The sequence below is a fragment of the Aptenodytes forsteri genome, unplaced genomic scaffold (genome assembly GCF_000699145.1).
Source record: "Aptenodytes forsteri isolate BGI_AS27 unplaced genomic scaffold, ASM69914v1 Scaffold241, whole genome shotgun sequence".
Classification (NCBI taxonomy): domain Eukaryota; kingdom Metazoa; phylum Chordata; class Aves; order Sphenisciformes; family Spheniscidae; genus Aptenodytes; species Aptenodytes forsteri.
This window is the reverse complement of record NW_008795252.1, coordinates 1670083-1693196: the sequence shown is the minus strand read 5'-3', so window position 1 is coordinate 1693196 and position 23114 is coordinate 1670083. Positions and strand designations below refer to the sequence as shown.

General features: G+C 47.5%; 1 protein-coding gene across 1 annotated transcript in view; it reads left to right on the top strand.

Moving 5' to 3' along the window:
- Positions 1-4740: 4740 nt before the first annotated feature.
- CACNA2D4 (calcium voltage-gated channel auxiliary subunit alpha2delta 4) overlaps positions 4741-23114 on the top strand; it is a 134344-nt gene continuing 115970 nt past the window's right edge. The window contains exons 1-6 of the mRNA XM_009279061.1: positions 4741-4829; positions 10399-10480; positions 17101-17217; positions 18714-18773; positions 20381-20543; positions 22763-22894. Of these exons, the coding sequence (XP_009277336.1) occupies positions 4741-4829; positions 10399-10480; positions 17101-17217; positions 18714-18773; positions 20381-20543; positions 22763-22894 (643 nt within the window). The remainder of the gene's footprint in view (positions 4830-10398; positions 10481-17100; positions 17218-18713; positions 18774-20380; positions 20544-22762; positions 22895-23114) is intronic.

The window sequence follows — 23114 nt, the reverse complement described above, 5'->3', positions numbered from 1 at the left end:
AGTGAGGGAGTTATCATTTTCCCACAATGACTGTGGTGAGAAAGGGGCACTCAAAAAGGCTGTGCTCACCCAGCACCACCCATCTTTCAGCTGCACATCTTTCAGGTCTCACCAACCCGAACTTCCCAGGTCCCAGGCACACTGCCAGTCACGTGGCCAACCCAGCGCTAGACCAAACAGCATCTCCCCATTGCATTGCAGCTTCCCGGAGCTCAGCTGGGATTGCACAGGCCCTGATGCTACCAAACCGGGAGGGAGGGCAGTGCTCAGCTGCAGGGACACCCCCCCAGCCCCCAGCCCGGGGCCTGCCTGCAGCATCAGCACTCATGCAGAAGTGAGTCTGCAGCCCTCTTCCCCATCCCCGCTAAGCTATTAAATCCACACCCCTGCAAACTCAGCTTGCAAGTGCTAACTCTCCACAGCACTGAAACCTCATCAGAAGAGATTTGCATGACCAGCCAGTAAAACCAGGACTAAAAGTGCTTTTCCATCACTGCCTCTGGCGAGGGCCCCCTCCTCCTGGCAGCTGCTGGGACAGGGAGATTGGATTCTCTAGTATTGGCAAAACACTGCACAACTGCTTTCCAAACCACCCCGAGGAACAGCTAAACCTACTCAGGCAGGCCAGAGACATCGTCCTCATATCTCCTGGGATACAAGCTCGAACACCGTTGAGAGAGCAGTTTCACAAGCAGAATGTTTGACCAGGGTAGAAAGGAGCTTTTGTACCCAGATACTTATCTAAGGAGTTCTGCCAAGAGATAGAGAGGCACAAGATTATGATCTCAGATAAATGCATCTGCTGTGAACAAGACCGCATAGTTTATTCCCATCATGCCTTGTTTTAAGTTATTCAAAATCAAAGCAAATTATTCTTATTAAGTGATTATGTCCCAGATGTTTTAAGTTCAGGATCATGATGGAGCAAAGACTTGCTTTGCGTTATTGGGTGGTGGCAGGCACACAGCAAGATCCCAGTGTCTCCAGAATGAAAAACAAGTCAGCGCTGATCTCTTGCAACCTCTTCCCCAGTCCTGATATCTACAGCGCAAAAAGGACCCTGATGCTCGCTCCATGTGGGCCCTGAGACACTGCTCCAGAGTACCCAGAAAATAGGAGGGAGCACCCCTGCCTCACTGCATGGGCCAACTGAGAGATCAGTACCACGGGTGCCATGGGGAAGAAGTGTCTCTGGTGACCAGCTTCAGCCCGATAAACCTCCTGGCCACAGGAGTAGTATCACAATGAGCTTGATGCCTGAGGAGGCTGAGACACTGTCCCATCTGCTCTTCTTCTCCACGGAACTGCATACTCTGCTGTGTTCGTTGTTGCCATATTCCCTGTTCCAGCTGACTTTCTAACAAAGAGACGCTTGGCTGCTACAGAATGTGCCTTATTGGCCAGTACTGCATGGAGAGAGGTTGCCTGAAGAGGTTGTGCCACGCCTGGCACAGCTTCCTGATCGGATTTCTCCTATGCTCAGTGTAGAGTTCCCCTTTCTTCATTTTGTCCCATTCTCCTTATATTTATCCTGCTGTAAGACTACACGTTAGTCTGCTCAGGCATTTCCAGGTCAGGGTCACCACATGAACGCATTAAACAAATAAGGATTTCTACTGTCTTTAAGAAACTCTCCTCATACACTGCTTACACCAGTGTTTTGATGATATTTGCTCTTTGGCTGATCTTGACATTTGCCAGTATCTTCTCATAACAAGATAATCCAAACTGAACTCAGGTTCCAGTCAAACCAGAAATGGGTAGAGCTGGTAAATCCTCCCCCTGCCTGTGAATACAGCACAAAATCACACTGGCATTTTTTTATTGCCCAATCATTTTGCAAATTTAGCTCCAATTTGCTGTACTCGCTCACCCCATATGTCTTGCAGCCTTAAATTCTCATTCCTTGTTATGTGTTTGCTTTCACTCTTTCTCATAGGATTCATTTTCTTTTTCCCCAGTTAGACCCTGCTGTTGTTTTTCTCCTGCCAGTGCTCCAACTGTGCTCGCACACTGTGGTGGCTGAGCTCTGCAGAAGTAACTGGCTGCACACTAATCCCATTAAGGGCCCTCTAGTCACCTGGGGATTTTCGGTTTTTCATGCTATTTTCATTTCGTCTTCAAATCCTACTCCCTTGCAACTTTAGATCATTAAGGGGTTAAGTGAGATATATCCAGTAAATGAGATAAATCCAAATAAAAGGATTTGGATCTCCCAGTTCAGCGTGTTGCTGTGTCTCATCGCCTTTTCTATCAGCGTTTCGGGGTTTTCCAAACACACCCAGACAAGGGCTCTTGCCAGAAACCATCTGGATTAAACTGGGTCCCAGCTGCAAATAGCACACGGTGGCTGGAAGGGTTAGTGAAAAGATCCTGCAAAAATCACTCACAATAACTATTTGCTTATGGCTTCTTGCAAAGTGGAGAGCAAATGCTATCTAAAACGTTGATTCTTCTGCCTTCAGATCTCATTTCAGGTTTTTTTCAGAATATGAATTTTGATCATGTCTTCCCTGAAATACCCAGACAGGGAAGCCTGCCACCCTGGATGCTTACTGCTCATTTTTAATCCTGGTAAACATGGAGAAATGAGACCTTGATGGTCAGTCTTCCTAGCCCCTCTAAGAGCAATCTCCTCCTCTCTTCAGGCTGCAGAGGAAGGAGGAGGCAGCAGAAGCCCAGCCCCATGGTCCCCAGTCCCAGCAGCGTGAGGCCGGAGTCAGGGGAAGGGCAATCAGCTCCTTCTGTTCCCATGGGCAACACACTGCACCCCTTGTCTGCAACGAGCATTTCTGGGAGGAAACAGTACATTTCTCTGTGCTGTCCTCACCTCCAGATTCCCCCTGGGGCCGTCCAGGTCTGTATGTACCCGTTTTCAGGGCAAGAGCCCTCACACCACATTTTGGCCGTTTGAGAAATGTATTACTAAGATCCGGATCTGCTCTGCCTGATGCCTTCATACGCTGACTATGGCATTTGCTGTACAGCTATGTGGTACCTTGAAGGCATCGTCTCTAGAGTGTTTGTGTGTAGAAATTGATTTTTTTGTAAATTTTAAGGTCAGAAAGAATGATTTCAACCTTCCCATGTAACCCTTTGCACAGACTAAAGAACATAATCTGGAAATTTCCGCCCTTCAGGCCCACAGCCTTTGCTTGAAGAAGATCGTAACTTTAAAAAAAGATGCTCAGTCTGGAGTAAAGATTGTAATAAATGATGAAACCATCCTACCCTGAGGTGAGTTATTCCTGTAATTACTTAATTGCTCGCCCCGGGCTTTCAGCCTCTTAATCATACAATTTCACCTCTATTCCACGTTTCATGGTTTTATTCCCTTCTCTATATTTCTTCTGCCACTTCTATTATCCCATTTAATGTGCAGCACCAATGCTGCACTCAGTAGCGCATCTATAATACGTGCCTTAGTTTTACTTCAGTGCTTTGACAGCCAGTTTCCCCCTCCACATCCTTACGAGAAACGTAACGATCTAGCGTGGCTTTGCATTTTATATTAAATAAGCCATTTGTAAAGGTGCAAAAGATGACTGGAAGATACTCTAATAAATGGGTTAATCCACAGCCATAGAGTCAAGCTGTTCAACAGGTCACTCTAGTCATTTATAATCTTTCCGCTGTCATATCTATAGTTATTTATAATTCATACTTCTCGTGATGATAATGAGCTTCTATAGCGTGCCCCCCATCCGAGCGCGCAGTTTGCTACTTGCTGCTATTCATCAAGTTCAGCCATTGGGCTCCTTTGATTCATTGGTCTCCAGGCACAGATGAGGGGATGGCAATCTCAATTGAATGTTGCCCCAACGGAGAGGTTCGACTATTAATAAGTAATCGCTCACATTAGGAGGTGATCAGTTAGCTGGCAGAGTCCTTTTTTCATGCCATTTTTGCTGCCCACTGCCCGTTTTCTCTCCTCTCCTCTCGCCTGTGTGAAGTCCTCAGACGTGGCTTGGAGGACAAGCACCTTGGCAGGACCTGCACTGGATGCTGCCAAGGCACCGTCTCTGCCCGGCCTCGTCAGTCCTCTGCAAACCTCAGTGCCAGGCAGTGGCACAGCACGAACCTGCTGGTGCCCGCCACATGCCCCACGCTCCCGGTCTCAACCCCGGGTCCCCGGCGGGGAAGAGATGGTGCCAGGGTGACCTGCCAGCATCCCACGGTGCAATGGGGAGTCTTGATGGACAGAGATCAAAAGTCAGGGGGGTTTTTTGGGGTGTGGATGTGACCCCTTTAAAGCAGGCATGGCCTGACCTCCAGCTGGAGAAGCCGAGACCTGTCTTCAGGAATCAGAGTAATCCTGGGTGATTTTATCCCACTCCACTTCCCTAAATCTGCAGCTGCTGCTGCTCGGCGAGGGGATTAAGGGGCTGGCAGGGGATTACGTAGCTGCTGCGGCTCCCGGCACGGAGCTCCCTCCCAGCACGGCCGCTCCTCGAGGTGTGGAGACACACCGCACCCACGGGTGCCCACCAACAAGGGTCCCCATCGCGTTTTTGGCCGCCTGCCCAGCGCCAGAGACCCCTGACGGCGCCCAGCAGCAGGAGCGACATCCCTGGGGCGGAGGCAGCCGGGGTCACCCCGGGGCTCGGCCCCAGAGCGGCAGGGCACCCAGCCCGACAGCATGGCAGGGGCTGTGTGGGACCCCCCCCGGGGCAGCAAGAAGGGTGGGGAGCCCCCGCATCCTGCCGGCCGGTCCCCTTGCTGATGGTTGGCGCGTGGAGGATGGGGCCCTGGGCCGTCCCATGGATGATGCTCTGGCTCTTCTGCCTCCTGCCCTCCGCCAGGGCCCAGACAAAGATCCCACTGGAGACGTAAGTGTTTCCCTCTCTCTGGTGTGGGGCATTTCTGGCATGGAGTGGGCAATGCCGTGGGCACGGGCAGGCGGGTGGGAATACCTTCCCGGCGGTGGCAGGCACTGTGGGTGCAGGCTCCTCCGGCAGAGCATGTCGCTGCAGGGGGGGTGGTGTTTCCTTACAATAGTGGCGATGGCTTCTGGGGCGGGTGGGAATTCCTTCCCGGCGGTGGCAGGCACTGTGGGTGCAGGCTCCTCCGGCAGAGCATGTCACTGCAGGGGGGGTGGTGTTTCCTTACAATAGTGGCGATGGCTTCTGGGAGAGGACATGGGCACGGGAGCCACAAATTCAGTTCCCAGGTCTAGCGCGGATGCAATGCCTCATTCTCCCCGTTCGTCAAGCAGAGCAATGATACTCATCTGCTTTAGTTAAGCACTTTGACATCTATTAATGCTCTGCTTAAAGCACTGGGCAGCAGAAGGCAAAACCAGTTTAAAGACACATTCGTAAAACCCCACCGCTGGTGCAGCTTGTGGAGATTCAGCCATGGAGGCAGACATCCGCAGCCCCAGTTTAGAAGCTCCCCAGTTTAGCAGAGCGGTTCCAGCAGACACTGCTGGTTTACAGCCTGCCGGGGACACCCCGGGGATGCAGAGCACTGGTCAGGATCTAGGCATGGGAGGCATACACACAGGGTGTTTGAGCAAAGACACATCTCTTCAACACATGCAAGATCCAGATCGTGCAGTGCAAGGTTTGCAGCTCCGAAGCTCTGATCCCTTGCGCTGGTCTGGTACATTGACAGCTGAAAAAAAGCCTTCGTGCACACATACAGAGCCTGGGTAATACACACACACATGTTTATTCATGTGTGCAGATGTCAGGGGATGTTAGTGGGGGGAGGCTAAATAGAGGAAAGAGGCCACGGCACCTTTTCTTGCTTGTCCCTGCTCCACCTTAGTACAAAGGGTGTAATAGCCCTTCCCAGAGCTCTGGAGCATAGGAATGAAAAGTTGAGCTGCAATACAAAGCATAAACAGCCACATTTTGTGCATGCGCTGCATTTGGGTCCGGGTGCTAGTGCACATGCAGGGAATCTTGATGCACCCTTTTGGATGTGGGTTTGCAGGGCACCCACCCCCGCGTGCGTGTTGGTGTGCACGAGCGGCTCCTCCAGCACGGTCGCTGCTGGAAAGCTCCCCACCAGCAATGCAGCCTGCCCCGGCAGCCCGCCAGGAGGCTAACAGCTCTCAGCAAAACCAGTTTATAAAAACTTCACCTTGTTAAGCTGATTTAGGCAAGTTAAATCCTTTAAAGATTAAAAATGTCAGCACCTCGGTTGGTAAAAGTTGTTGTGGGGCAGCTTCTCTGGAGCTGGGATAGGTCTGTCTGTGCAGGACAGCGGGTTGGTCTGGAGAGGAGACCACACTGCCATCCAGTTTCAGGAGGAGATATGTCCGATAAGATAAACCGACCAAAGTCAGCTCAAGCCCTTTCCTGAAATTGAGAAAATGTTTTATATTCAAAAATTGCCAATAAGACCCTTGCAGATGTGCTCGCCAATACAGCCCACATGACTACCAAGAGTTGTGCTGACTTTATCTGAAGAGGTCTCAGGAAACTTTGCCACCAATTTATTATTCTTGGCTGCACTATCAAGCCCTTCCTCAGCAAAGTGCTTCTGACTTGGGTTTCACAAAAAGGACGCAGAGGTTATGCAGAATAAAATCCAACTTCTGATAATTTCAAACCGTGCAAAATAAAAATCAACTTTCCGTGCCCGGGGTAAATATTACATGGAAATACCTTTTGGCCTTGAAATCTGGAGATTTTCAATGCCTTTTGGCATTAAGAAGCCAGCCCGTCCTTTCTGCTGTTTTCACCACTGAATACGAGTGCAGGGATTACAGGCAGGCAATCTCTGACCAAATGCTTTTCTGATGTGTTTGGTTATAATGGGATAGCCCTTTACTATTGAGAAAAGAGTTATGTCACTTCTTTGCACAATTTGGAACTTATTCATGTACAAGAATAAAGAATAAACAATAGAAAAAGACCTTTTCTCCCCTGGTACCAAAACCAGACCAACAGCTGAATTAATCCCTGGTGTTTCAAATCCACTCATGAATTCAACTAAAACACAAAAGTTGCCCTTTTCGAATGAAATTTCAGTAGAAGAACACATTGGCCAGAGGACCAAAGGGAGTAATCAGCAGGAAATGGACATGCTCCATAGACTACACAGGGACATTTTGGGGACACAAAACCAGAGGCTTTTAAACACCAGCTGGGTTCAATCACAGTTAAGTGACACAAGGCTAAGTCGGCCTGTGCTGCTCCCCAAGTCGTGCCTGGCTTTGCGGCACCGCGCTCAGATCGTCGCCAACTTAGTCACATCTTTGCAAAGCTCACTCAGCCTTAACTCCAGCAGTGCAAAAAATCTGCTCAGTCAATTACTAGCGATGTGTCTGGGGTGCAGGTTCAGCACAGACACCACCTCTTCTTTTCTCCTGGTCACCGCTTTGCTTGTCAGCTGGCCATGGCATGGGCAGGAGTGCTTGCAGCTGTGAGGATGGTGAGGATTTGGGGCTGGCTGCTCAGCCTTTGCTTCTTGGGGTACCGGAAACATCATGAAATGCTGGTGGGAGAGGTGAAGATCAACTGGTATGGCCTCTTCAGGCTGCCCCTACCGCCTCTATACATGTGCTCCTGAGTTCACGGAGCCAGCAGCCTTAGATGAAATTTCTCTGCAACCTGATGAATTTTAGACTGACCTTTTCTCTCACTTGTTTATGAAAAAAATAAAGAAACCTATTTAAATTCAGCAGGCTGCCCTTAATTTCCCAGTACTCTAAGGTCACTCCCTTACCTGGCAAATAATTGTCTTTTAAATATGTAAATGCCAGCGTATTTCTGCCTCTTGACTTGCCTCCTTTTCAACTTCCATGAAATGCCACCATATGTTTTTAATTACCCACTCTTCAGCCCTGTCACACAGGGCTTCAGGACCTTTGTGCCCTCTCATTCCTCTGTGGCCCCTGACTTTCCAACCAGCCCTCCAAAGCTGCCGGTCTCTGGCCCTCTCTCTGCTCCCCCCTGCCTTTGCGCCTCCTTCCTCCTCTCCTCCTCCTCGCACCCTTTGCCTCTCCCAGGGTGAGTGGGTTTTGCAGTGTGGTGCCTCGGAGAGCTGCTTTGAGATCAGCAGAAATATCAGCCCCCAAGCCGGAGCGGTGGCTCAGAAGCAGCTGTGGGGCTGCTGCCTTGGGCGGGCTGGGAAAGCCCTCCCCGGCTAAGCGTGACACCTAGGGCACCCATGTAGAAATCGTGAAATTACACATATCCCGACCTTTTTATCCTCAAGTTCTGCTGTTACTGGAAGTTTCAAGGTTCATATATTTAGGCTTCTCTTGCTACATCCTCAAAGGCTAAAAAGAGACCTTCCATTTTCCTGTTTTTATGAAAGCGGAGAATCCCGAGTCATGGTGGACTTCAGGACTTCACAAATGAGCAGCAGTGTTCTATGGGTGTTCTATGAAACTGTGTCTGTGGCTGGCCTTTCTGCTGACTGACGGTTGCTAAGCTCATATTGCAGACCTTTTGCCTCAATAATAGCATCTTTCTGCTGAAGCTGCCCAACCGCACCCACTAGTCAGAAATTGATATCACAGACTCTTCCACCCTGCTGGGTTGAAAAATGATGAGGGCGGGAAGGAATAGGGGCACACGCATGGCCACAGACACGACACAAAACAGAAAGACGAGGATCAAGTGCACCTCATTTTTTGGGGAGGAAAATGGGGTAAAAATAAACTTCCCTGCTAAAATTACTATCATCCCAAACTTCATGTTTAGGTCCTCTCTTTCTACAGTAAAAGGTGAGGAGACTGGAGAATATTAGTTAATATCAGCACAAAACATCTCATACATAAAAGTTATAAAACCAGCAGCAGCAGATGGGCATTGAGTTAATTGTTGATTCAGAGATCCTCATACCTCAGAGAATGTGTTAGTCACTACAACAAACAGGAAAGCATCCCATGGAGTCCCTGTTTCTGGTTTCCTCTTTTATTCTAGGCTTGCTAGAATAACTCTGATATGGGGCAATAAATCCTGGTCTCCTAGCAAATACCCGTATTCTTTTTTTCTCTAAGAATGAAATGAAGAGATAAAAGCTCTGGCTGTCAAAACAAGATGTGGAGCACGATATAAAAAAAAAAAAAAGGGGAAAAAAAGAAGCAGCCTTGTTCTTATTGCCTTCAGCTGGTGCTAGATCACACTCAGTGATTAGAAATGAACACCTCATTGCCAATTAAGGAATGATTAAAAAAGGCACCCACTCTCTCATTATACTCTTTTTATAGGTAGTGGAGAGAGGTGTGGCTCAGAGCAGAAGCCTTATGTATGCTCCAAATCATCCCTCGTAGCTGCCTATCTGTCTCTGTTTGCAAGAGGGGAGCCTAAACAGGCTTTCCTAGGCTAATGTTAGCTGTTGTGATTATTCCACCATTGCTATGCTGGCTTGACTCCAGGAGCTCATCTCTGTGTTGGTGTATTATTCTGCCACGAAAGTGGTGCAATTCATTGGGAAATCAGGTTAAAGGTTCAAGTCTGCTTAGGACTGGAAGAAATCTACTGGAAGCCATAAGTAAGACTCTGCACCCCATAAATAAGTAGTGTATTCTGGTAAGTAGAGAAGGCCGTTTATTCCATTAAATAAATCTCTCCTAAGTGAATCTTTGAAGGAACTGCATGTAGGTGGAGCTGCCTAATGTGAATCACATAACAGATTTCTGATGAAGTGCTCTGTCAATTACAAGAACCATCTATTTTGATTTGGATGGCTCAGTGTTCAGGCTGCTCTTCAACATCCTTATGTTCTCCATGTGGTATTGCTATCATCAATTATTTACAGGGTGGCACAAATGCGAGTACTGTTTTACAATGATGAGGTGCATAATCTACTCCGGCATTATCAAGCCATAGTATCTCCACTGAGAGCAGTGAATTCATCTGGCTCGTTAGTCTCTGCCCCATGCAGCTCTAAGAACTGAATCCAAGGGGTGAATCTTGACAACTTCTTTCTAGTTCTGACAGTTATTTCTCTTCAGCGGTCTTGACATTAGGTGTCTAGCCCTTCACCCCAGGCTCTGTCTGCAATCAGTGAAGACAAATGGGTGTCTGCAGAGCTATTTATTTCACTTTACTAACAATAGAGGAAACCAGATGATATCTAAGACCAAATGTACAACTTTCGCACCTCTAAAGTTAGGCGAGGCAAATTCCACTGTGAGTCAAAACGTAGTGACCAAGACCACCAGACTCAATGTTTCTCCTTGCTGAGTGGTGTCCTGGGCAGAATGTCCAAGAGCAGTGCTTGCCTCCTGCCTTACTGCTTGTCTGGCTACCGATTTCGGGAGAAAGCATTGTCATTGTCACTATAGTGGCTTAAAGAAATATGGTGTTTTGGGGTGGGGGGGGGTGTTCATACTCATGAAGATGGCGTTTTCCCTGTCTGAAGAAGTAAGCAGTTCTGCTGACTTTGAATTATTAACACTGATTTTCCTTTTTTTTTTTCTCCTCTTTTTAGGGTGAAGTCTTGGGCAGATGCCTTTGGTGGGGAGCTGTATTCCATTGTGACTAAGTATTCAGGCTCTCTCCTGTTGCAGAAGGTAGGCAAAAGCTGCGAGGGTTCCCTTGGCTTTGCATCGTCTCCCCATGTAGCCCTCCAAGGTTTCCCCCTGGCGTGGAAGAAAGCAAAACACACAGGTCTCCAGCTAACTTTCAAAACCGTGCAGGTTCATATCCATAAGCACAGAGTAATGCCCTGTGGCCATTCTCCATGAACTGGAGAGGGGGATCCATCTAATGCCTTTCCTGCTTTCGTTAGCCATGGCCAAATGCCACCTAAATTGTCCCATTTTTTAAAAATACTTTTTAACAGTACTCATCAAGTTTCCCCTCTGATTTCATGCCCTTCCATGCTGACTCTTCACTCCTCCCTTCCTAAATGCGTATCAGTCCCTCTCCTTCCGCTCATCACTCACCTGCTTATCGTCACCCCATCGTCCCCTCCTGCAGCTCTCCAGCTGGCACTCTTGTCTATTTCTGCTTCCTCATCTGTCTTCCTCCAGTCACTCATCAATTCTTTGAATTGTGCCTTTAAAACTCTGCTTTGGACAGGGTCTCTGAGGCAGGTGCCCTGGAAGCCGAGATCTTCCAGAGGTGCAGAGCTCTGCCTCCTTCATGCCTGGCTTGGTCACCGAACAACACGTGACGCTGCACTAAACTCTGCTGGCATTAAAAGGTGTAGCTCCATGGGCTTTAAATAAATGTTCCCATTTGCAGCCGTAGAGAAGTTGCCCTGTTACCTTTGATTCCTGAAGTCAGGCGTGAATGGCTGGTCCTCTTTCAGGCTTGGTGAACTCTGCACTGCAGCAGCAGGGCTGTACAGATCTGCACCTCCCAAGTGCTGCTCAGGGGGGCCTGGTGGCTGCTAAGGGGGATGCAGTCCCCTCTCCACTTCATGTGGCTGTCCAGTTCCTTTTCTTTACTCTTTCTCTGATTCTTCTCTTCCACACAAGCCATACATTGCCTCTTAGGCCTTTTAGGTGTCTGATTTCTCGCTTCTGACTAGTAATAACACCCGCATCCCAGTGCAAAAAGGGATCTGGATATCATTTGATGTGCCTTGCCCTCGCTTTCCCTATCCCCACAGTGCTGCTTTCTGTCTGGAGGGAGCGTCTCCTGCAGCATCACCTTTGCTAGGTTTGGCCAAGAAAGGCCTTCAGCATCCATCACAAAGGTCTGTACTGACCATCAGCTCTTCTTAGGAGGAATGTGCCACCATGCAATAAGAAGTTGTCAGCACTGGTATAGGTATTTCATGCCCTCATCGTGAGGCAGCTGTGGTGTGATATCAATGCAGGCAAAAGTTTGGCTTTTAGCAGTTTTGATGATGTTTCTGCATTGCCTATTCTTCTATGGGGTCCCCAAACGGTAGTGCCAGAGGCAAAGTGACATGCTACAGCATCTCTGGTGGGTGCTGGAGCTCCAGTGGGCAGGAAATACAGATTGGGGTTATCTGATAGTCAGGTATCTGTGTCTGATGCTGTATAGGTATTTGCTGTCCAACAGAAAGTCTGCAGATACCAGCTTTTTCTGGAAGATGCTAAGGGTGTCACCTTGTTGTGTGAAGAAATACTGCAGCCATTATGTCTTCTCCTTATTGCTTCAAAACAGCCAACTTGTGATGCTTCTGTGGCTACTTCTACTAACAGATTAAGGGGGTTCACATTCCTTAAGGTCCAAAAATCAGTGGGACTAAGCAGAACGGGGCTTAGCTTGAAAATACCAGTGTTGCAAAAGTTAACAGTGGAGGCCAAGGATGGCAAATGTGGCACTGAGGTGGGTATCAAGATAGCTGTGCTGTGTTGGCCCTCTGGAGATGTTGCACCAGGTCATTTCACCTCCCTCTGTCCACGCTGTGTGTTTTGACTCTTGGGATCTTGATCTCTTTGGCGTAGCGGTTATGAGACCTGTAGATGCTACCTATAGTACCACTAAAAATGACAGTCATGGCAACCAGATCATGAACAAAAACTCGTAACTCTATCAGCTTTTGGTGTAATTCACTGGAAGCAAAGAAAACTTATTTCTAATGAAAAAGAAATCTGAATGTAACCAAATCCAATCTAGCATTCATGTCAAGGTAGAGCTATATTTCCCTGGTGGTCTGACAGCCTTATAAAATAATCGCACTTGCCTGCTCCAGTCCACATCCACATGGTTTTGTTCTTGGAGAGGGGAAGATGTCTGGTTTGCTCTTGCACATGTTGGGGCCTGGATGCAGCACAGACCAACTGTGCTTTGCACAGTCTCTGGACACCCTTGAGCGGGACACAATGTCACCCGTGACTCAGAGGGAAAATGTTCTTCAGTGAGTCACTGTCACCACTTCCAGCAGGGAGTACAGATGAGCTTGATCCAGCCTTGCTCTGTTAACGCTTCAGCAAAGAGTCATCTCCTAAATGCATGTCCTGCCCTGCCCTAACTTTACTTAAGCAGTTTAAACAGCTCAGGTTTACCTTTCACTCCTCAAGTCCCACTCCTTGAGCTCTTTCATGTCCCCTTATTTCCCTGGGACCAGGGAATAGGGGAGGACCAGCCAGCACCCACTTCTTCAGTCCTTCTCTCAGCCTCCCTTTCTTTAGCAAGCACTCGGTCAGACACCTTCTCAAAAATCAGCATCTCAAAGCGGGGACCATCCTGGAGGTCTCCCTCTGCATCACTGACACTTAGAGTGCTGCAGAAGGACAGCTTCAGGAGGACGCAGACAAATCTTTTACTAATAGGCAACATTTTCATGCCCCATGAGATGTACCTTGGCAGACTCCTAATGGCTTTATGTAGATCATCGCACTGGTCCAGATTGTGGGCAAGTCAGGCCTGGGAAGCCAAGCGTACCAAGTCTGGAAATCCAAACACATGTGCTGCCCAGGCACCTTTCTCTTTTGGGGCCATTGCCTCTTTTTCACATGAAATATTTCTCTGTGTGCATGAGTATTTGCAGCCCAGCAGAAGGGTGGGGAGCACAGTGTAGAGGCCCAGACAATTTTTTCCTTGGTGCTTAAGTCAATGGGCATTTTGCCTTTGGGGAAATACAAACTGGTAGATAACAGCACCTTTCAAATTTGACTTCATGTCTCCCTTGTGCCTAATAGGCTTGAAGTAACTGCTTATTGTTGCTTTGAGAGCGACAACTTTTCAGTTACTGAATGTTTTGCATGTAAACTTTCTCTTTAATATTTAGCATAAATTTCCTTTTGCTTTATTGTTCCCAGAGAGCTGGTGAACCAGTAGACATCTCTTGAATCCACAAAGGCAGGTTCCCACCCTGGATCAGAGAGCTTTGAGAAAGTCCCAAGCAGTCAAGATATCATCAAATTAAACCTCACAGAGGTAGCAAAAGCTGAAGAGTGGCTTTAGTTTGATGGCTGAAGCATTCATTGTATTCTCTTGACCATTATGCCGTGGAGGTTAAGATAAGCTTGCGCACTTGTGTCTGGCATATCAGCCTGGCTCAGAGATGATGGATCTGTATTAAAATGCTGGCCAGGGTCTAGGACAGCTGAGGGCAATACAGCTGGAGCAAAGAGGCAAAGTGAAAGGCTTAGTAGGAGGAGGGCAGTAGTATCTCCCAGAGCTAAGGAACAGAAAGCTTGAAGCTGTGGCTTGTTAGGTCTGTTTGCCACAGTCCTGCTGCTGCAGTTGGCCGGGCAGTGACCAAAGGCCTGAGGCCACCGACTGCAGCCAGGCCGGGAGGACACCATGGTGGTTCTGTACTTCTCAGGGCTTGCCTCTGAGTCATAGAAACACCATCAGCTTCAGCAGACCCAAAACTTAATTTTTCTTCTACGTTAATGATGCCTTATAAGCGTTTCTGAGAACTACCTCCTGCTTCCTTCTGTAGCCGAGATGCAGATTGCCTTCCACGGTGGATAGGGCTGAGAGCAGGGCTTGACTCCAGCTATGTAATTACTAGAAAGCACTACAAATAACTACATGGCAAAGAACAGACAAATTAAAGTTCAGTCAAGATATTTTCCTGGGTGAAGATGAAAGGAATGTCTTTCACACTCTTAATATAGTTTCACTAGCAGTGAGTAATGCAACACTGTGTACTTCAATGGGCTAAATTTCATGGAGGTGGGAACAAGAAAATATATTTGGTGACATATCTTTGTTCACAGATAAAACTTAGGATACTGAATCCTGGATCTTCTACTTCTAAATCACCACCCCCATCACTGTGGAATCTTAATGAATTGCTCCTGCTGTTTTAAGGGAATACTAAATACTAGATGAATATGAAAAGATTTTCTGTTAGATCAGAGTTAACTTTTTGCCCCCTTTTCAATGTCAGATCCTTTCAGACAGTTCTCCCAAGCCTGTAGCTGATTCCTGTTCTGTAAATTATAATGATCTGATAACCTGAACCCTAAACTCAGGTTGTGCAGGTTAATCTTGGTTGGCTGCAAGCACCTGTGTTGACATTTGCTGTGTACTTTCAGCCATGGTGCCTGGTAACAGTACTGAAATCACAGGTACTACTCTGTTGCCTACCTTTGGGAACTCTTGCAGTGAATATTCATTAATAGTAGGAGATTTTAGTGGCAGGAATACAGATACAAAATGGTTTGCTGGATCATTTGTAGGGAAAAAGCTTAAAGGGAATCTGAGCTCAAACCTGGTGTATTCCTTGCAGCCATCTGAATCTTTACAGAAAGTTTTTTGTTTTTTTTTTTTTTTTTTTGTCTTCCCAGCTCTGGCTTGTCAATGTGTCAAAAGCACTTTAAAAAACAATTGAGAGGTAAAGAGCCCTGTTTTTTTTAATTCAAGATATGACCCAAGGTAACCGATGGCAGGTCACTTTGTAAAGCGCGTGCTTGCCTGTGCTGGTGTGGTCCCCCCCTTCGCTAGCTTTCCCAGGAGAGATTACCCTCCTCCCCCCGAGGAGGGCCTGATTAAAGCCTAGCCTGGCAGAGATCACTTCCCTCCTGACGAAACCATGACATGGAGCTAAATGGGACAGGCACCAGCTGGGATGCGTGCTGCGGTCTCGTCAGCAGCCAGGGACCTCAGTCGGGGGGGTTGTGGTTGCACATACCTCTTTCGGCAGCATGGTTACGCTAACCTTCGTGCTCAGCCTGACCTCCTCCTTCCCCCACCCGTCCCAGCTACCCAGCCACAGCAGAGGGGATGCGAGGCCTGGTGTTTTTAATCCAGTAAAACCCTTGCTGTTAATCACGCCAGGCAGAGCGAGCAGCCTCCCCGCCATGCCTGCTGCAGGCTGGATGCTGCTGCTATTTCTGTCTGACCTCCTCAGCCTGCCCCATCCTCAAGGCATTTCTTACTCCGCCTGTGCTCAGCCAACCTCCTGGACGGTCAATGAGCTTCTTGAACAAAAGGAGCTCCACTTGCTCACCCTAAAGACATACAAAGTCCTTCCTCCCCCCTTCCCCCCCCTACTTTCTTCTAATTCAAAAGTGCCATTAAAGTCCCTGCCATCCCCTTACCCTTTTCACCACCTCATTTTGTACCAGCGCAAGAAGTCCAGCCCTGGCTGAGGTTGCTGCTATGGTGCTAATGCAACATGAAGATGGAGAGGATGTGTATACACTGCAGAGAGAAATTATGATGAGGGACCAGGAAAATTAAATCTATCTGTTGCCTTCGCACTTCCACAAAACACTCTCATTGCTGGGGAGATAAGGCTCTGTCTTTTCTGAAATAGGTTAGTCATATTGTGTCCTTTTGCATGTTTTTTTTACTCCTTCTTTCTGCCTATCTCTGTTAGCTTTGGGATTTTTTTTTGAAAAGGAGAAATAAAGGCCATTGTATCCAGTCTTGAAAGGGCAGATTTAGGGAGGCAGATTACAGCTACCCAGTTTGGGAGTACTTTCAGGTTTTTAATGCCTAGATTATATGAAACATGGCCAGAAGAAACTGGTTATCTCTAAAGCTGTCAGACCCAGATCCTCCTCGTTACAACACCTCTCCCAGCGGAGGCAGCACTAAGTACCCATGCTCATAATTCCTGGTTTCCGGGAATCGCCTCTGCGCTGCTCTTGGCCCAAGGCATGCTCATGCGTGCTGAATAAGGAGCATCATAACTGTCTTGCTGACCTTTCCTTGGCAGTTTCCCACCTGAGCACTGAGCAGACCCTTCTTGCTGCAGACCTGACAAGTTACCCTACAGATATGGTGGTGCTGTGGGAGGAGAGGACGTGCACTAGCATGACATCTCTCCCACCAGTGCCCCAGAGCATATATGACATAGGAGGCAACATAATGACAGCGTACAGCTCCGTTCCCCTGCCCATCCCTTTGTCTTAAGTAAATTTCAGGTATGTGATGCATATAAATGCTATTATGGATGTAAGCACAATGTGTATTTTAGGTTTTCAAAAGCCGGCCTTCTGCTTCTCTCCCTTATTTTCAGGCACCAATAGCTTTAGGTACATTGCTGTTTTCAACAGCCACGAGCTCACAATTAGATCAGTTGCTTTTACTTAGTCAAAATGCTTCGTGTTATGGCCAGTGATCTGCACATGCCCAAATTATGGGGTGAAAAGGGAGCAAAGGCAAAGATGGGAGAAGGTGGTAAATCAGACCAGTTCTTTCAACACATCTTTCTTCACCACAGACAAAACCCAGCTAACAATAACAGATTCACCCCTCTCCTTATGAGCCTCCTACTCAGCAGGATTTTCTGCTTTCCCTTGGGTAGAAGTACAAAGATGTGGAGCCAACTCTGAAGATCAAAGAGGTGGACGGCTTGGAGCTGGTGAAGAAGTTCTCGGAGCAGATGGAAAGCATGCTCCACAGGAAGGTTGAAGCTGTTGAGGTATGACCACAGGGGCTATGGGAAGGAAGTCCTCTCCCATCAGCCCCAGAGCAGTAGATGCAGGCCTCCCGCCTGTACCAGGAGTGTGTGGGCACAGAGGTTGCATGAGGACTTCCTTGCCCAACCAAATGCCTGCTGGTGCAGCTGGCTTGCTCTGAGCTTTAAGTAGACACTGGTGGGAGGATGTGGGCGTTCAGACAAGGGAATGCTGGCTTCTCCTTCAGCCCAAAGTAGGAAATAAGATAAAAATAAAGTCTAGGAATAAATATGAGGGAACGAACACTCTTTTAGGAGAAAAGAGGTTTGATTCTATAGCTGTTTAAAGAGAAAAAACCTCTCACAAGTGAAAATAAAGTTGACCCCTGCATAACATGCTCTGGGCCATTGAAGACTGGTAGCTTGTTTCAGCTCTGTGTGTGGCTCAGGGGAAATTCCTGCAGCCCCTGAACATGAGCTGCAAGGAAGGTGCTTGGATTTCAAGCTGCGTATATGGGGAAGCGTGGAGGAGGTGGCAAGAGGTCTTTAGCTGTTGCTGTGTTGGAGATCAGAGCAGGTAATCATTACGGCTCCTCTTACTTCTTGCATCTAAGGATCTATCATATTCCCTTATATTTACCCACTATGAAAAGCATATTTCTGTAGTCACAGAGCCTTGACTGTTTAAGGTGTCTAATGTGGAAAAGTCATCCAGAAACACATCATTTGAATCTCAAAGTGAAATGTGGGCATATTTAGACCTAGAGCTTTGGCCCATAACATTAAATTCATAGCCAGACTTTTCCAATGTTTGGATTGCCTTATCCTTTGTGAAGGAGCAAAAAGTAGTTTCGCCGAGACTGTCGCTGAAAACATGTACATGTTTAGCTGTGTTCCTTCCCAGTCTGTACCAATTGAGAATTAGTGCCCTGAAGCATCATATTGGAAAATACTAGTTCATTATATTGCCTTCCATAAATGGTAAGAGCTTATAAATGGCCACAGCATCGCTGAGCCTTTTACGAAATCAAGTCATGGTCTTTGTCTCAGTAACAATACCACACTGAGACTCCCACAAGGCCTTTTCCTTTGACGAGATACTTACATCAGGCTGGGTCTGAAATGCCTTTCCCATGGCTTTTTGGAAGGGTTCACGGAAAATGAAATTAAATCTCTGGCTGTTGTTTCTCTAAATGGACATGTTTCTGTTTGCATATGTCCTGTGATATCTAAGATTGCTCAGGGGTTTAGTAGGGACTCTGGAGTAAGTAGGTGTGAATATACTTGGCAATAAATAGCTGTGAATATACCTTCCAAGCTGTAAAGTTGCAGCACAGAATGACAGGTCAGCAGAAAAGGAGGGAAAGAGGGAAGTTTATAGCCCTGTGATTCTATGTTGTGGTGGATGAGGCAGTCGTGTGTCTTTCCACTAACTGTGTGATTGGCTGATGCAGCTGGAAGAGCTTCTGGAGGGCTTTCCACAGCACCCCCTCATCTTTCTTTCTGTGTGCTTGCATTAGAGGTTGGTGGAAGCAGCAGAAGCCGCAGATCTGAACCATGAGTACAACTCCTCACTGGAGGTAGGTTTATCCTGGTCAGTGACAAAATACGACACACATCCTCAGAGAGACTAGCCAAAAGGCAGGCCTAGCAGCACCCAGCCACCTCAGGTTCCTGGACAGGTTAGGAGTTTCCTTGTCTTCAGGACACTCAGCTTGCCTAGAAACTAGTTTGAGTAAGAGACTCCCTTGGCAGATCCCAAACCTAGTAACACCAAGGAGATTAGTCCCTTTGGCTCCAGGAGGGGAAGGATTTGGGAAGATGTTGGGTTGCGTGATGTTATTGGCATTGCATTTACTGCACACCAACGTTGTCATTATGTGACACATTATTGCAAATTAGCTGGCGCTTTGTGGGTTACTTGACTGGAAAATGAGCTAAAAATTAAGTGTGTATGAGCAATGAGGAAGATGCTTTTACAAATACCCACAGCAAACGGTTAATCCCAATGAGCTGAGTTTCTCACCATCTTTCTCAACAGCTCCCATCTTTTCTCTGCTCTGCAGATACCCACTTGTCAGGACTTCCCATTAGGTGAAAGTTCGGTGCTGTCCAAGCAATTTGGATAATTGGCTTTCTGTTAACAACTGTTTGTTGTAGCCAAGCTATGGGATTATTGCTGGTGAAGGGAACTGGAGTGAAAACTGATGAAGGAAGTCCACTGTCCACAGTACAAGCACAGAGTCCTTAGCAGAAGTACAGGCTACCCCTGCAAGTACACCTCTCCATGCTGGGAAAGGATGGGAATGAAAACACTTCTTGAAATCAAGCTAGCTACGAATTTCACCTCTCCTACCTCTTTATTTAAGAATCACATTACAGTCATGCTAGTTGGGTCAGCTGCATTCACAGTAAGGGTCATGGGTGAGTTGGGGTATGGGACTTGGTATTCACACATACAATTCGCACCCCCTGAGTACTGTTAGTGTTTGAACATAAATCCTTAAATAACCTCCGCCCTCAGATAAAGTCAACAAAACCATCTTAAAAACACCTGTTATCAAAGGGTGAAGAGTGTCCTGAAGATACTAAAGTGACTGTAGATGCTAAATTCCCAGTGGCCTTCACAGGGGGGAAACTGCATTGTCTTTGAGCACCTTCTGCTCTATTCTTTGGTCTTGATGAGTGCCTGCTGCTTGGAGTGACAGAGTGAGGGGATAATCCTGGCTAGATGTACATCAGGAGTTAACTCTAGTAAATGACAGCTGTAGACACAGGGCAAGTAAGGTCAGCATCGGCATGCCCTGTAGCAAACCTGGGAGCCAGACCCAGTGAGACACTCCACCTCTCTGGCTAGTCACTTAAATACCTCTGAGGGACCACAGGAGCCTGCCACTGTGTCCCTTTGCTCTCAGGTGGCTCTTCTGCTGCCAGTTATGACCATGCTTTCAGTCATGTGGGCACCTGACAACAAGAAACTGGACAGAAACCATCATTTGGGCAGCTTGACACTTTTCAGGTGGTAATGGTAATGGCTCTTGTTTGCTGCTCATCTTGATCCTATTTGAAGCCCAAATTCTCCAGATGTCCCTTTTTTATGTTTTAAAGGGTGGGGTTTTTTCAGGCAGTACTGGTAATTGTCTTACTCTCTTGTTGCCTTTCTCTTTTCCATTGTCTTCGTCAACAGTTTGATTACTACAACTCTCTCCTGATTAATGAAAAGGACGAAAATGACAATTATGTGGAGCTTGGAGACGAATTCATTTTGGAGACAAATGAGCATTTCAATAACCTGCTGGTGAACACAACATACAGTGATATCCAGCTCCCCACCAACGTCTACAACAAAGGTAATGGCCTCTACTTTCTCACTACTAGTAGGTTGCTGTGGAAACTACCAGTAATAATATTGAAAGAAAGAATGGGAATAGAAAAAGACAACTGACAGAAAAGAAAACAGGGCTGGAAAGGTACTGTCCCAAGGCACAGTCGTGTCTGCGCTGTAGTCTGTCACTGTGACAGGGCTTAGGTATAATCTGCTTTTGGAAGACCTCTAATGGTGGACAGTCCTCCATCTTAGGCAGGAATTATAGTCTCCTAGGGTTCATCTATCCAACCAAAGACGCTGTGAAACAAACTGTGATGTGAATTTATTGGCAACTGTTACTCTGTACAAAGGGTCAGATCTATCAAGGTTTTTAGGTGTCAAGGATCTCATTGATTTCAGCTGAGAATTTAGACCCCCCAAGTACCTTTGTGTTATGAGGCACTAATCCCCCACCTCACGGGAACACTCTTAACTCCCAGTGAGCATATCCATAGGGGACTGGGGGTAATTTGCAACTGCTGCTGGGACTGTTCTGGGCTATTTTCCATTCTCAGCAAACCTCTGGCACTCTGGCAGCTGCAGGAGCCCAGGGAGGCACTGAGGCTCACATGGCCTCATCTGCGCCTGGACTGTGTCCTCTTCCCCTGCACATTCACACCACTCCAGCTACACACCAGAAACTGGTCCATCTCCAGGCTGGTCAGCACACTGCCAAATCTGCAGGCTGAGACACCAGTTGCAATTGTCCTAAGTTTACTGCTCTTTTTGGCCAACATTCAAAGCTGCCTGAACTGGCTCCTTCCCTTTCATACATTTTGGCAAGAAAGAAAAGCACCATTACTTCTCTCATAGATGGAGCTCATTTACAACCTTCAGGACCAGACGGGGCAGGCGCTGGTGACTGTGCTCACAACTGCTATGTTATTTAGAGGGACAATAGAGGGAGTTTTATTTCTCCCATGATTTTAAATTAATTCCATCTGGTCTGACAGACCCAGACACTAAAATCTTGTTCACAATAGAGCCACCAGCAGAGCTGGCTGTGGGTAGGTACAGCAGACCTACACAAAGCAGGCTGCTGCCTACAGCAGCATACAGAAAGAGGTGGCCAAATGGCTGCTGTCAGAGACAGCAGAGAGGCACTGCCCAGCTAGCTGATTTCTTGCCTGTACAGCTTGACACAAACCATCCAGCTGCTCTGGCTGTGGGTGGAGGATGAGCAGGAGATGGAGGAGGAGGGCTGCTTCCATGCCTGGGGCTCCTCCTGGGAGCAGTGCCTGGCAGTACTCACTCCCTCTCTTGCAAACAGCAACAAGCCTGGCTTTCCACAGCTCTTCTGGCTCCCTTCCTGCATGAGTTAGTTTGGCCTCATCACTGGGGAGTCACAGTTCAATTTTTCCCCTATTTTGACCAAAACTGCCTTTAGTAAAGTGACTAAACAGGAAGTGGTAGGTCAAAGCCCCATCCCTTTCAACATTAATACAGTTAATCCTACAATGACCAGTTTCTTATAATTCCCTGTTTCTATTGCTGCTGCTCTGTTTGGTCTCCTGAGGCAATGAGTCAACACAGACACCAAATATACTCTGCCTCTTACGAGTTCTTGCAAGTCTGCAACTTCCTATTGATTCTGATGAGATCGGGGTAAGGGAGGACAGCTCAGGCTTTGTGAAAGAAAGGGCAGGCAAAGAAGAAAAGAAAGAATTGTTGGGGAAAAGAGGAGAGAGAGAGAGAGAGAAATGGCATGTAAATCCTAGAGCTCCTCTGTCTTAGGTAATTACATCTAGCATAAATTTAAACACTCTTTGAAGAAAGGCTGTTCCACTTAGTGGTGCATCGGGCAGTTGCCTTACAATAGCCACACGTCCCCTCTTAGGTAGCAGTTGAGTCCTGACTGTGTGGTGTGCCAGTTGTGCTCAGCACAGTGCTGGTTTTCCTGGGTGTCTCAAAGAGCTCTTCCAACCAGATGTAACACCCAAGGGCAGATAAGGCTGGAAGGAGAAATGGGGATAGTAGCGTATAACCAAGCTGAGATCACCTGTAGTGGCCAGTGGTGACCTGCCCTCCAGGATTTACTTGAATGATGCATCCAATTCCCTGCCCAATGTCAAAGCTTTGGACAAGGCTGCATTCCTCCTGGAGTTGCCTTTGTTCCCATCCCCCTCCTCCATCGGGGGTGGTGGCTGTCCTCCCCTCTTTTGCACACTTTTTTTCTCCGTTTTTCTATTCTTTCCCCCACAGACCCTGACATCCTGAATGGCGTTTACATGTCAGAAGCCTTGAATCCTGTTTTTGTGGACAATTTTGAAAGGGATCCCACGTTGACCTGGCAGTACTTTGGCAGCTCCACTGGATTCTTCAGGCTCTACCCAGGTAAAAGAGCAGAGATTGGCTTCTCTCTCTCAGTGCAATGCAGTAGTCTTGCAGGACAGGGTCCATGCCATGGAAGAGCCCAATCTGGGAAGGTTGGGGGCAGTGTGGCCCCATGAAGGGCAGGGTGCAGTGAGGAAAATACTCAGTGCACGGGCTGCTGCCACTTAGGCTGGAGGAATAGTGTCCACAGCAGGCATAAACCCCTTTTTCCTACATGGAA